Source organism: Sinohyriopsis cumingii, chromosome 14, assembly GCF_028554795.1.
Source record: "Sinohyriopsis cumingii isolate HCF-2022 chromosome 14, ASM2855479v2, whole genome shotgun sequence".
NCBI classification, from domain to species: domain Eukaryota; kingdom Metazoa; phylum Mollusca; class Bivalvia; order Unionida; family Unionidae; genus Sinohyriopsis; species Sinohyriopsis cumingii.
Genome location: NC_142974.1, coordinates 65,216,487 through 65,232,014, shown reverse-complemented (window position 1 = coordinate 65,232,014; position 15,528 = coordinate 65,216,487). Strand labels below are relative to the sequence as shown.

Genomic DNA, 15,528 nt, shown 5'->3' with positions numbered 1-15,528 from the left:
AACTGCTCACGTACGATTGTGTGGATAGTAGATTATGGATTTTGTTTATTGTTTCTTAGCGTATGTGGAGAGTATAGTTTGGGTTTTGTAAGCGCTCACGTAGGATTGTGTGGATAGTAGATTATGGATTTTGTTTATTGTTTCTTAGCGTATGTAGAGAGTATAGTTTGGGTTTTGTAAGCGCTCACGTACGATTGTGTGGATAGTAGATTATGGATTTTGTTAATTGTTTCTTAGCGTATGTGGAGAGTATAGTTAGGGTTTTATTATACGAAGTGAAAAAGTAGGGGGATGTTTTCCTTCACGTCCGCGCTTTTCGTATAAGAACCCACAGTATTCGTCGTTCAAACCATTCTGCAAAGAATAAAAAAAGAAGATGGCTTCTAACCAAATGGACAAAATGGAAAAATTGCAAAACGTCCTCGACAATTTAGGAATGATAGAGCAAATGTTGGTTAACCTAAACGAGGATCACTATTCTTATAGTCCCCATCGAGTGAAGATGGAGATAAACAATTTACGAAAAATGAAGGTAATCATCAGTGATCTGTTGAAAGAAATAAAGGAGGAGAAGGAGGATGAAGAGGAAAGGATACGGATGAGAGCATGGAATGAAAAAATTAAAAAAGAAGAAGAAAATGAAAAGAGGAAGAAAGAAGAGGAGGAAGAGAAGAAGAAAGAAGAGCAGGAGAAAAAAAAGAAAGAAAAGAAGAGAAAGAGTGTTGGAGATAAAATAAGAACTTGGTGGAGAAAAAGAAGAAACTAGAAGCAGAAGAAGAAGAAAACCCAAAGGCCCTTTTCAGGGCCAGCCATATTTCTCGAAAATAGATAGCCTTTCCATTGCCTACCCCTTTTTTTAAAAAAAATTTATTTAAAAAAAAAACCCATATTCAATTCCCCTTTGTCCCTAAACAACCCCCAAACTCTATTCCCATGTTAAATTCCCCTTGTACGTATATCGGCCCACAATTTTTTCCCATGTTAATTCCCCTTGTACGTATATTAACGCACGATTTTTCGCCATGTTAAATTTCCATTGTACGTATATTCACCCAGGGGTCTCCGTAATGCTAATTTCCATTGTACGTATAGTGCCCCACCTTACTACTTACGTCCGATCTACGTGGACAATTGTCAAGATGACGGATACCTGTGTGTGGAAAAGAAGAATCTACGTAAAAAGACAAGGTTGTTTAAAGAGAGTGATGATCTACGGTGCCGAAGTAAGACAGAGTTTAAGGACAAGAAGAAGACCTAAGCGGTGCCCTCTATGTTAACAGTATGGTACGTTAACATAAAACCAAAGGCCCTTTTCAGGGCCACTCCAATGGTTCGAAAAGAGATTCCCTTTCATGCCTACATTTCTTTCTATTTCTTTTTTTTTAAATGTCTGTTGTCTATTATCTGTGTTCTATAAATCTCCCATGTTCCATAACACTATACAGACCCACCATGTTCAATTTCTCATGTTCAATTTCCCTTGAGGCTATACAGACCCACAATCTATACCCCATGTTAAATTCCCCTTGTCACTATACAGGCCCCAAATACATTCCCATGTTAAATTCCCTTGTCGCTATGAGGCATTCAAAATTTTCCGATGTTAAATTTCCATTGTCGCTATAAGGCAAATACCCCTTTTTAACATTACAGTCCCTTTGTCTCCCTATGGCCCCACTTCACTATTCAGGAACATCACAGTGAATTCATATTTAAAGGTATTTTATAATAAAAATGATTTATGATAATTTGGACACAATGGAAAGTTCATGACTGATAAACAAAGAGAATATATAGAAAAATGAATTGTGACCTGAGTCGATTCAGCGGCGCGTGTTGCACGAGAGGAGCATCATTGGAGGCCAGGGTAAAAGGCTTGAAAATGTTGAACTCGATTCCCAGAGCCCTCTAGCTGCGCCGCCTGTTGCTAAACACACTAGTTAGGTGATACCAGCAAGTACAGATAGATGATATATAATGTGGACACTCTGGACAAAATGTAAAATCTGGGGAAATTATTTAGCTAAACGTGTGATTTGCCCATTTACACTGATATGCATACAAGAACAATCAAGCAAGTGCGAATCATACAAAATTTTTGCTCTCGAGATGCGGTCAGACCATAATAAAATGTTTCCGGTTGGTGTTGAGCCCAGTAGTTCTATCTGAATTTAAAGGTGTTGGTCGACTATGCCTTGCATTAAAAAAAAAAAAAAAATTACAAAACCTGTTTTTATTGACCCGGAAACAGAACTATGACCCCCAGTAGGCTTTGTTCAACTGTGATTCTAAATCGGCCGGGTAACACCTGATACGTTGTAGCGTGTGTTAATGTACCTTTACTGGCACGATTCCATAGGAGTTCGTATCGTTGCTTCCAATCGACCCACAAGGGTTGGATAGAAAGTAGATTTATTTCACAAAAGATTAGCATTGAGTTCTATGGAAAAACAATTGGTACCGTCATACCAAATAAACTTACGCATAGCGTAAGCAATATGGCGCCGTGTTAGTATGGAAAGTCAGTTAAGCAAGAAAGTTACAGGGGATGCCAGTATTAGTGTCATTCTGGTCACAGTTTGGTTAGAAATTATAAATCAGTGATTCAGGTGACTTAGTTTTGTGCACTTTTTATCACATTAAACATTTTCGTTATTGAAATCCGGATTTTGTTTCTTTTTACAAACAAACGCGAATGTATAGTCAGACTGTAGGTAATATAACAAAACAGTTCGTGGTCTGAACCCAGATATTCGAATGCAACACATCAAATGAAGATGCATACTAGTGACGAACCATTTAAACGTGAAGTTCGAGGGAAATCTTTCAGCCAGAGAAAGCGTTTCTCAAGACATGGCGGTGAGGACTCTAGAGAAACCCGTCAAATGTGAAATTTGTGGGAAATTGTTTCGATGGAGCTCAAATTTGTCATCGCATTTGAAAATACATACAGGTGATGAACCATTCAAATGTGAAATTTGTGGAAAATTGTTTCGATGGACCTCTAATTTGTCATCACATTTGAAGATACATACAGGTGATAAACCATTCAAATGTGAAATTTGTGGGAAATTGTTTCGATGGACCTCTAATTTGTCATCGCATTTGAAGATACATACAGGTGATAAACCATTCAAATGTGAAGTGTGTGGGAAATTGTTCAGCCAGAGCAGTAATTTGTCATCACACCTTAGGATACATACTGGTGACAAACCATACGAATGTGAATTTTGTGGAAAGCAGTTTAACCAGAGTATTAGTTTATCATCACACTTGTTGATACACACTGGTGATAGACCATTCAAATGTGAAGTTTGTGGGAAATCGTTTAGCCGGAATTTTGGTTTGTCAGCACACATAAAGATACACACTGGTGAGAAACCATTCAAATGTGAATTTTGTGGAAAGTTGTTTAGATTGAGGTACAGTTTGTCAGCACACCTAAAGGTACATACTAGTCACACCCCGTTAAAATGTGAAATATGTGGGAAACTGCTCAGCCAGAGCTCTAGTTTGTCAACACACCTAAAGACGCATACTGATGACAAATCTTACTCCTGTAAAATATGTGGTAAATTGTTTACTATGAGTCATAATTTATCAAGACATCTGATGGTGCATACTGATGACAAACCATTCAGATGTGAAATTTGCGGAAAATTATTCAAACAGAAATCTGGCTTGTCATCACACATGAAAATCCACACTGGTGAGAAGCCATTTAGGTGTGAAATATGTGGGAAATTGTTTAGCCAAAGCTCGCATTTGTCAACACACAAGATGATGCACACAGATGATAAACGATTTAGATGTGAAACCTGTGGGAAATTGTTTACCCAGAAGAGTGGCTTATCTACACACATGAAGGTTCACACTGGTGAGAAACCATTCAAATGTGAAGTATGTGGGAAATTTTTTAGTAGGAAATATAGTTTGACAGCACACATGAAGATACACACTGGTGAAAAGCCCTATGCATGTGAAATATGCAGGAAATTGTTTAGACGCAGTGATACTTTGTCAAGACACCGGATGGTGCACACTGGTGAGAAACAGTTCAAATGTGGAATGTAGAAAGTTGGGTTGCTAGTCAACTCACCCCATTACAAAGCCACCTCTGTACCAAATGCCCCAACTTTGCACAACTCACCCTCACTTTGGAGTTGACTCCCCCACTTTCAGTCAACTCGCCCCATATAAATAATGACTCATATATTACTGCTTCCCCAGTTTTCATTTTATTTGAGGTTGATTTATTCATATAAACTATTAAATTTGCAGTTAAAATCGTACTGCCAGGATAATATGAGGAAAGCAATATGAACCAGAGACAAGCATATACCATATCAAAAGGATATGCCTCCCGATAAATACCAACAATTGTTGGGTTTTTTTTCTTTCTTTCTTTTTTTGTTGCACTTAGACTGTAATAAGAATAATTATAACTGACAATAACAAAATGGAGCAAGGCAATAAAATTGATAATATATAATATCTGCATCCTTCTAATATTAAAGTGAATTTATATTTCCAGTTTTAATTATATGACATAAGTTATTTATTTTCTACTGAATTTGATTGACACGTCTTATTTTATAGTATAGAACTTCTACAATATGTCTCCTATATAATATACAAGTATTAATAAAATCGTGTATCAAACAGAGCATTTTCTTTTTAAATTGAACAGTCATTGTAATGAAAAACAAACGAGACACATGCGAGGCTTTGATTTGAGATAACCGTTTCTAACTTTTGTTTTTTTATCCCATAAGATGATATAACCTCTGGATAGTTTGCAAATGTCATTTCAGATAAATTTTTCCTTACAATAAGCCTCCTGTATTGTAATAGCTATTTGTTCAGATAAAATTTTCTTTACAATAAGCCCCCTGTATTGTAATAGCTATTTGTTCAGATAAATGTTTCCTTACAATAAGCCTCCTATGTTGTATTCGCTGTTTGTTCAGATAACATTTTCCTTACAATAAGCCTCCTGTGTTGTATTCGCTATTTGTTCAGATACAATTTTCCTTACAATAAGCCTCCTGTGTTGTATTCGCTATTTGTTCAGATAAAATTTTCCTTACAATAAGCCTCCTGTGTTGTATTTGCTATTTGTTCAGATACAATTTCCTTACAATAAGCCTCCTGTGTTGTATTTGCTATTTGTTCAGATAAAATTTTCGTTACAATAAGCCTCCTGTGTTGTATTCACTATTTGTTCAGATACAGTTTCCTTACAATAAGCCTCCTGTGTTGTATTCGCCATTTGTTCATCTTTTTGTGACTCTTTGTCTTGTGACTTTTGTATATAATATCATGCATGCACAGAATAGGGTTGAGAAAGAGAGTACAGCGCATGTTAGTAATGACACTAATCATGTGAAATATGTAGGAAGTTGTTAGTCAGAGCACTAATTTGTCAAGACACCACACTGCACACTTGAGGGAGCACTCATCAGTTTTTGTGTCCTTTTGAAAGAGTGACATATGTAAGGGGACGTTGTTTGCATTTGAAACATGCACAGTGGAAAGAACGTTGGCATACCTCTATGCTACTTTGATGTAATATGGCTGACATCTCTTTGGATATTCTACTTGTGCAAATTGTACCTGATCAAAGCATATTGCTAACTAAAATTTCTACTCCCTTGTGCTTAAAAAAACATCAGCCTGAATTAGTCTAAAGCACACTATCTTTAGCACCTATTAAAATAGGGAAAATGAATTTTGCCCAACTAGACAATACCAGCTTCTAAAAGTTCAATGGATGAATTACAAAATATATAAAATGTATTAAAAAAAAGCTATCGACTTTTTTCGTACAATTTACCTTTGAAGTCCTGGAAGCAAAAATGACCAAGTGGAGCAAGCAGCATTTTGAAAGGTGCACATCTGGAGTAAGGCCAAGTTGTATACTCTATAACCCATGTTACACCCATCAAGTATACACCAAAATAAAGGGAATTAAAGATTATCTGAACAATACCTATGATCTACAAGGTCAGTTTTAATAGCCAGTATAACCAGTTAGGACACCCAGGGAAATTATTTTTCTTTAAAATTGTAACCCTAGGCGAAATACAAAACTGTAGAACACCACATAAATTGATGGAAAACATGTAATTACTGAAACCGTTACCATGCATAAGAACTTCTGGACACCTCTAGTACATCCCAGTAATAGTGCCTTTCTATGCTTGTAAAAGAATTTTTGGATGCTTGCACACCATCTACATGAAATCACATCTTGCTGCTCTTTTGAGCTGTTCTTTTTTTAAATTTGTAGCAGCACCTTTTTAGAAAATCTCCTATTGGAAACTATAGCCACTGAAGTAAATGACCAATATGTCATGTGACTTGGATGTTATTTAAGATATATATGTTATTTAATGTGACCTGGGTCAGATCCTTCATTATCCAAATTAGAGGCCATGCATTTTCTTGTGCCATTTCTTGAGACTGGATGATTAGAGACATGACTCTGTTGATTTATATAAATCTGATTTTGATATAAAGCAGCAATGGTCATCTGAATTTGGATGATTTAATCACACAGATGTAGATGTGTGTGTGTGTGTGTGTGTGCGTGTGTGATTTGGATTTTTAACATAGCTTTAACAATTTTTCAGTCATATAACTATTATGTCTATAGTGTGGCAATGTATAGTAATTTCTAGCATTGAGGCATCATGCTGCAAACATGGGCATAATGTCTCACCCAGTCCTATTATCCTGACACCAAGACAACCAGTCCTAACACTAACCTCTTAATGCTGAGCATCAAGCAAGGCAGCTTCTAGTACCATTTGTTATAAGTCTTTGGCTCATCTTGGGTTCAAAACCAAGACCTCCCACATCCAAGGCAAACACTCTAACCACTTATGCCACTGGAGCAGCCTAGATGTAGTTAGTAAATCAACAGATGTATAAACAGTTAGCTATATACAGCTTCACTGACTTGATGGTGAATGGGTTTTTTCATTTTTTTTTAAAGTTTAAAAAATTCTCTGGTCAAAAATAGTCATATAGGTCAGATTGTACTCGAAACCAATATGTAGTTTGTATGTTGAATCAGACAAGAATTCCTTCATTAACATTTACCATATTCACATGCACAAGCATATGGAAATCATGTGAAGGAAAAGATATTGAAAATTCTTCAGACATAACATCAAAAATAATCACAATTATCAACTGCCTTAAGTTTTTATCTCATTTGTTCGACTATTTATTTCACAAGGAATAAAGAGCAACAAACTCATCTCCTCACACATACACACACAACCATGTTTGAGTGTAGCAGATTTGTTTTACATCTTGTGATGATGTGTAAGTTATTAGACTTACAGTATGTGCATTGTTGATTATGGATTGTCCACTCAGGATTGTATCCACCCTGAACAGTGGATGTTCTCATCATCAGGGGAATTTCCTTCTAGTCTAGTCACTGCTTAGAAAAAGTTTTTCCTATGTATGTTAAAGCCTAGTGACCACTAATTATTGGTAAACTAGACAGTCAGTTCTCCATTCATAAATAACATGCTTTGCTTTGTACAGTTGTCGATAAAAGTAGGGTAAGTTGGTAATCTTAATAAGAGTAAGGGGCAAATACTGGGCTAATATTAACAGTTTACTAGTTTTTAACAACATGAAAATAATGTTTCACATTTCATTAGAGTGATTGAAGTTTTCTCACACAGCAGTAGTGGGTTTTATAACATCCCTCGCTAATTACACTGTATTCACTCGGCGAGTTGACAGTAAACAAACTGATGGGAGTGTTATTGTTTTTTGTGTATTTTTTATTATAAATTATTATTGTTAACATAGCTTTAACATTTCAAGCCATATTGCTAAGATGTCTGCAGTGCGGCAGTTTATGATGATGGGACATCAAATATGGGAGTGTTTGGGTGGGGGTGGGGGTATATTTTTAAAATATTTAAAAATGCATAAATAAAACACTTCTATCACCACCAAAATGAGAGAGGAAAATATGTTCTAAAAATAGACTAGAACTACATTCGTGGGTAATGAACTGGAAGTATTAATTGTAACCCGATTCCTGACAGGCCCCATGTTTTATGCCAATTTTAGTCAAACTTTTATATTTACATGCAATACCTATTTCAACTTTATACATGAAGTCTTTTTGAATTTCCTTGCAAACAAAACATGTGACACCTGTCAGAAAGTATGTAGTGCTGGTTTTCCACAGGGTGCAAGTTTTGGTCCAAGTGCTCTTGAGAAACCAAAACTAAATTTGCTATATCTTCCTTAATTATAGGAATTTTTCAATGCAGTAAAAACCTAATTGTAATACAAGATAAAATCTGTCTGAAAATTTGTTTGAAAATTACAAATGTTGATAAATTAAATTTTAATGGCAATTTAAATAAACATTTTAATTTTACAAACTAAATTTTATTGAAAACTTAAATTTCATACAAGTTTTAAAACACAGTTTGACAAATTTTAGACAGAAAAGTTCACTAATGAATGGTATTTAAAACAAATGGTAGTTTGGGTCTTTAGAACTGATAACATTTTTCCCAGGGGTAGTAAAGCAACATAGCTCATAGTGATTTTGGCATCAAACCGCAATATACCTGTACAGATGCATATAGGTGTACACACTAAAGAAACAAAGACAGATGATATGTTCCACATTTATTGTGTCAGGTACTTAGGCAGTTGTTTCCATAACTAATATCACATTCAGATTTAAAGTTCTGATGGGACTACTACCATGTTTTATAGTAAAAATGCATTCCATTTCAATGTTGATAACTACAAAAGGTGACAATGGGATAGGAAAATAGTTTCTAGGGAGGATCTACCTTACTAAAAAATGGTGCTGATCTCTCTTGTGAAGACCTAAGCCATGTCTTTGAGGTGCTATATATATCAGTGTGGTGATATGAACTAATTTTTATCACTTATGGCAGTACACTGCACATGCCCTTATTAAATCTTGCTGTCACCACCGGACTACTGGAGAGCTTCCAAGCTGATCCAACTCTAACACTTTGTTTCAGATACCAGGCTAGACCTGAAAAGATATAATATGTTTCACTTAGTTCTAGAAAACAGTAAGATCTAGGTAAATGAAGTTAAAATGTGTTAGATATGGTGATTTCAAAATAACATTAAGGTTGCAAGCATGGGGAAAAATATTAAACTTGACAGAGTGACACTCAGAAGTGTGAAGCAATGGCCATGTATTAAAGTGATAAATTCATCCTAAAAATGTATGAGGTTTCCAGAAGTATATTTAGCCATTTACAAGTTAAATAACTAATCAGGTAGACTATGTATCATAAAGTTTAAGGCAATGTTGGGGCGGTGAGGTTTGCAAACATTAGTACATACCAGAATACAGGAAAGTCGAGTGACAATGTACTAAATTAGAATATATTACTATAAGCAATCTTATTCATGAGGGAAATAACAATTTTGGATATTGCAAGTGAATACAACCAAATGTGGTCACACAGATCAACTATAGGTACCAGTAAATCCTATATCATCAACTAAATGTGAAATTCTGATTCCCAAAACTTGTAAACAAGGATGGAAATTTGCATATGTGGGTCATATACAATATACTTATTATGATCATATGTGCAAACATAATTAAAATGATCTGTTTGAACATTTATAGTGATTTTTTAAGAGTGTTGGTTACCAATTATTAAGCTCATTGATTCAGTGGAATCAGATATCAGCTGATGCTTCAATACTGCACTCTGTCAAGGTACTAAATTGAATAGGAATATTCATGATGAAAATAACATTTTGGGATATTTTCAGTGCATGCAGCCAGAAATGTGCCTTACAGATTCACTATAGGTACAATTTCAGTCTATATGATGTACTGAATGTGAACTTTTGATCCCAAACATTCTAAAATGTATGGATATTTTTTTATGTGGGATATGTAACAATGTTGTAACAATGTTAAGATCAGTTGTACAAAGTTAAATTCAAATAACCTGTTTGAATATTTCTTATGTAATCTTTAGAGTGTCAGTTAACAAATATTATTAGTACTTAATAATGCATAAAGCAAGATGGATCATTAGAATTCCCATAATATCATATGGCCACAATGCCGAACTACACCAATCAATATCGTAACCAAACTGAACAATAAAATGGAATGCATTTTGTGTTCAACTTACATAGTTTTGCTGTTTTCTTACATCCAAGGGTAAATATACCTTGGGAAAGCATATTTTATCCCTTTGACCTGTATTTCATTCTCAGACAGCTTAAAATGATTTAGTAGAGAACTTGAGTAGGTTCTAGTATAAAGTTTTCATCGCTGTCCTCTCACTAAATACCTTATAACTATGTTTATAAACAATTACTGAAGGCTATACAAGCAGATGTGTGTTACTCAGGAAGTGACCCCATCATAAACACATAAATTAACTGCTTGGACCCCTAATAAATAGTCTGAATGGCCAATACAAAGTATAATTTTGTCTTCGAGTATTTTAAATGAAGGTCTAATTTTGACCTACAAAGATATTTTCTCTGACAAAATGTGACAAACATCCAACATTGGAGCTTGTAAATGGTGTAGAAATATATACATGCTGATAACATTTAATATCATTCCAAAAAATATTATATATGTGCATTTTTGGAAACATTTTTTAAATTTAATTTTTTAAAATTTTTATTAATATTTTAAAAAATAAAAATTAATTTTTTACTTTTAATTTCATTCTTATATTTTCAAAGTCAATATACATAACATATTCAAATTTCATGTGTCTATCGGTTATAATAAAGATTTTATACCAATTTAAACTTTACTCCAATACTGCCCTGACAGGACATAGAACACAATTAATTTTACTATATGTTCTCTACATTTGTTTCTCAGTACTGACCTTTCCACTGTGTGACAATCAATGCAAATCATATGTTAATCTAAAATACCTTCAAAGATGACTTCACGGTGAAGTTCTCGTCAAAGGTTGACCTGCTCTTTTTTGAGATGCTGGACTGTCAACATAGCAGGATGTAAACAGAACACAGATTTCACTTCCAGATCATCACCAAGGCCTTGTTACTCACTGTGCACTGTCACCGAAATGCATACAGACAACAACAACCTAAGCTCATGCATAAAGAATAAAGAATAAACAATTACCTTTAAATCCCTACCAAAAATGCATTAATAAAACTCTTCTATCACCATCAAAATGAGAGAGGAAAAAATGTTCTAAAAATAGACTAGAACTACATTCGTGGGTACTGAACTAGAAGTATTAATTGTAACCCAATTCCAATCGCTACATCTCGGCTTAACCCGGCAAATTTGCAATCGGAATATCCACGATATTTTCTGTCAAGTCGTTTCGCTGCTCCAATCGTTACATGTGCTCAAGAACATGTGACATTTTCCGTGAAAATATTTAACAACATTTCTTGACATGTTAAATACATTTAATATTTTCTTAGCGCTTTCTGAATAGCTATATAGGTGATCTCTGGATGTGCGTGAAGAAAGTTTTTTTTTTTTTTTTAATTATAGACTTATTTAATTAATAATTAAGTAATTACCCGAATTACCCAAATGTTATAGATTGCTTTGTAAACATTTCACTGTATTTTAAATACTATCAATCTTATATAGGATTTACACTGTCAAGAAAACCCAAGGGTTAACTTGGTTAGATCTTGTGTAGTTATTTGTCACTAATTTGCATACCCAAACACAAAACTGAATCTCTTATAGGATTTACAATGTCAAGAAAACAAAAGGATTAACTTGGTTAGTTCTTGTGTAGTTATTTGTCACTAATTTGCATACCCAAACACAAAACTGAATCTCTTATAGGATTCACATTGTCAAGAAAACAAAAGGATTAACTTGGTTAATTCTTGTGTAATTATGTCACTAGTTCTGTATCAAAAGCTATTAGAAAAGAGTCAGTGCTATATCCGACTTCACATATATAAATATAACAATATTGTCATATTTTGTCATTGTGCTTTTGGACTTTGGTTACACTGAACTCACGTACACTTGTTTGTATCAGTTAAAAGGGAAAACTAATGACAATTTTTACTTCTATATTTATGTTTCCAATAACACAACATTATCTCCAATGAACATGGTTTTCGAGATCATAGGTAAATTTGTGTTTAAATTATTACATCATATATTCTAATTATTCGTATTTTGGATTTCAGTAGGAGCATCTAGATCAGTGATGGTAAGGATTGCCTTGTCTCATGTCTCTAGATTTGCTCCCAATAACAATGATAACATCTAGATCAGTGATGGTAAGGATTGCCTTGTCTCACGTCTCTAGATTTGCTCCCAATAACAATGATAGCATCAGTTAAGACGATTATACAACTGTTTGTAACTGTTATGTTTTGGAATATTTATGAAAATTACTGCATATACTTGCTTATAAGATGAGCCCAAATGCTAATTTCACTGGCCCAGATATGCCTTTGCATAATATGCTGGCAGATCTGGGTCTTTGCAGTTTATTAGGAATAGTAAGTAGAATCACATCAACCCTGATCTGCAGGCATATTATGCTACATCAGATCAGGATCTGTTATTTGCAGTTTGACTTGACTTATAAGTGAGTATATATGGTACAGTGATAAAACATAGATGTATCTGTGTGAATTTTGAAAGTTAAATGTTATGTATACTGTTACTAAGTTTGATATAAGCCCTGAAATGAACAAATCAAATATGGATTTGCTTTGTTCCAGTGCACAATTAAGCCTTTCTCAGCGTACTAATTTACTTGAATACCACACCTCATAACAAAATCCTAATTGATACTGGTTGAATCCACGATAGCTATAACTTGTCTTATTCTGTCAGTTTTCCTAAACCATAGATTTTGGTAATATTAATGTTGCTTCAACATTAACCTCCCAAATTAATGTTTTGTATCATAAGGATAAGTGTTCAAGTTTCTATTTTAATTTGTAAATAATTAAAAGGTTGGCTTCACACAAAATGTAGTCTCTTGTCCTCAGCTTTTATTTTTATTCCTTTTACATTATTTGAGCATGCTAATTACTTTTGCTGTTCTTACCACCATTATTGCCCCACTCCTCTACTCCATATTAAATAGGGCAAGGTTGCCTGGCTCATATATTTCTTTATAGTATCTTCTCATCTCTCTCTCTCTCTCTCTCTCTCTCTCTCTATATATATTGTTTTAGTTTATGGGTAATGCAAATACTCTAGTGTGATAAAAGACTACATATTGTGAACATGAAGTTTAAGATGACAATCTACCAGTATTCATTAAACCAGTATTATGATGTAAAACTTCATATTGTGAACATGAGGTTTAAATTGACAATCTATATGTATTCAGTGAGTCAGTAGTATGATGAAAGAATACATGTCGTGAACATCAAAGTTTATGATGACATCAAAGTTTATGATGACAATCTAACTGTATTCATTAAACCAATGGTATTGTAAATGTCAATGTATTGATAACATGAAGTTTACAATGATTATCTACCTTTATTGAATTAGCCAGAAGTATGATGAATGATTACAAATTGTGAACATCAAAATTTATGATGACAATCTACCTCTATTCATTAAACCATTAATATGATGAAAGACAACATATTGTGAATTTGAGTTAAATAGGACACTCAACCTATACTGAGTTAGCCAGTTGTATTATGATGGACCAAAGCTACGATGAGAATTTGGATACAGTATATATATACTGCTGATAGGACACTGAAATGGAATCCAACCACTTATGGTAAGTTGATATATTTTATTTTTATTATATTGGGGTGGGTGTAGTGATACAGAACCCACAAAATACACCTATTCATTATCAAGTAAAAGTTATAAAGTTAATTTTGTTATTAATGTTTATATTTGTCTCTTATCAAATGTTACTGTTAATGTATAATCCAGATTATTTATACAATATTTAAATTAGTATCAAATATTCTAAAGAACAATTATTAAAAAAACACAAATTAATATGGAGTGGGCTGAATGTTGAAACATTTACAGTACTTACTTTATGAAAAACAAAATAAAAGGAAAAAACATTTACATTAAAAACTTGAAAGAAATGACATTGCATATTATAGCAGCAAACTAAAGTCTGAGATAAATATGCATTAAATTCAGGTTGTTTTATAGGTAATGATCACTTTTGAAGGCTTATATGTTTTTTTTTAAACATAAACAGAATGTTATAATTATTGATTGAAACAATCCAAAATCAATCCTCACTATTTTCAAACACTTGGACATATTCTGCTGGGAGAGTAAGGTAGCTTCAGCATCAAAATTGAATGCAGTAGTGAACATATTACATGTTTCCAAGCCAACAGCTAGTAGATCACCAAAACTATTTATCTTTTTATATATATAACCTGAATATTCTTATTGTCAATAGTGACTTCTCGGGATTACAATGTTTCTGTACTAACTTTTCCTATGCTAAGTAATAACTTCTGTAACATAGCTCTCCTTTATTAAGCTTACATTAGCAAAGGTATAATAACAATAAAAGTATTCTGTCTTTATAGATATTTTTTGCCTCGTGTAGTAGAGAAAGTGTTTTTCCATGTTTCCCAGGTATTACATACATGATTGGCTTTTAAACTGAAAAGTAGCTGCCATGTGTTCCCCTTGAATCAAATTAGAGTACTATTCCCATTTCAAGTAATATGCCATTTGTTTTATTTGCATAACCTCTAAAACAGCATTTTGGTTGGTCATATTTTCTTTTTAATACTTTTCATGATGGATTTAAATTTTTCCTGTGCATTTTGTTTGTTGTTCTTATTTTTAATAAATTTTAGCATTCCTTGGGATCTCTGACTTGATGGTATTTCATATCTGTATCTACATCATTTGAAGAAAACTGAATTGTCTCCCTTCAGTAAATCATTTGTCTATTTATTCAGTGATCCAATTACAGAAATGATAGCAATGAGTCAATGGTTTTTGGAAAGTTTAGTTGAGCTTGCTGCTGCATAAGGTTCAGCATGCATTCCACCATAATTTGATTTACGTGAAATTGTTGCTTGTCCTAGCACTATGGAATTTATTCCTGTATGATAGGAATTATATGTTGGGTAAGTAGCAGCACCATGATACAAAGACCTCTGTTGGCAGAACACATTTTCAACAATGTCACTGTTGATTCTGGAAGGAACAATGCTTTGACCTATTTTTGACACACACAACTTTGTTAATAACATGAAAGCATGATACATGAAATCAAGATCCTCGCTTGTTTCCATTGTCATTAAAGTCTTATATCTCTTATTGACACTGTCTGAATTGGCAACTTGTTTCTACCAGGACTTGAACCAGTCATGTGCTAAAGTAAGTCTTCTTGACCTTTCATCTGTTATATCTTTTACAGGTCGACTGTCACTGAAGAATGAAACTTAAAAACTTATATGCTGCAGAAGATTAAGTGCTGCTGTTAGTTCCTTCTGTGCTGACTCAGGCAGACTTTCTTGGTACAT

The 15,528-nt window shown here is 33.8% G+C and overlaps 2 protein-coding genes across 2 annotated transcripts; both read left to right on the top strand.

Moving 5' to 3' along the window:
• Positions 1-371: 371 nt before the first annotated feature.
• LOC149784027 (uncharacterized) lies at positions 372-894 on the top strand. Its single transcript, XM_089932119.1, has one exon. The coding sequence runs from the start codon at positions 377-379 to the stop codon at positions 764-766; it is 390 nt and encodes a 129-aa protein (XP_089788245.1). The 5' UTR covers positions 372-376; the 3' UTR covers positions 767-894.
• Positions 895-2,043: 1,149 nt separating this feature from the next.
• LOC149784026 (uncharacterized) lies at positions 2,044-5,198 on the top strand. Its single transcript, XM_089932118.1, has one exon. It carries the CDS (start codon positions 2,854-2,856, stop codon positions 4,072-4,074), a length of 1,221 nt encoding a protein of 406 aa, XP_089788244.1. The 5' UTR covers positions 2,044-2,853; the 3' UTR covers positions 4,075-5,198.
• Positions 5,199-15,528: the final 10,330 nt, after the last annotated feature.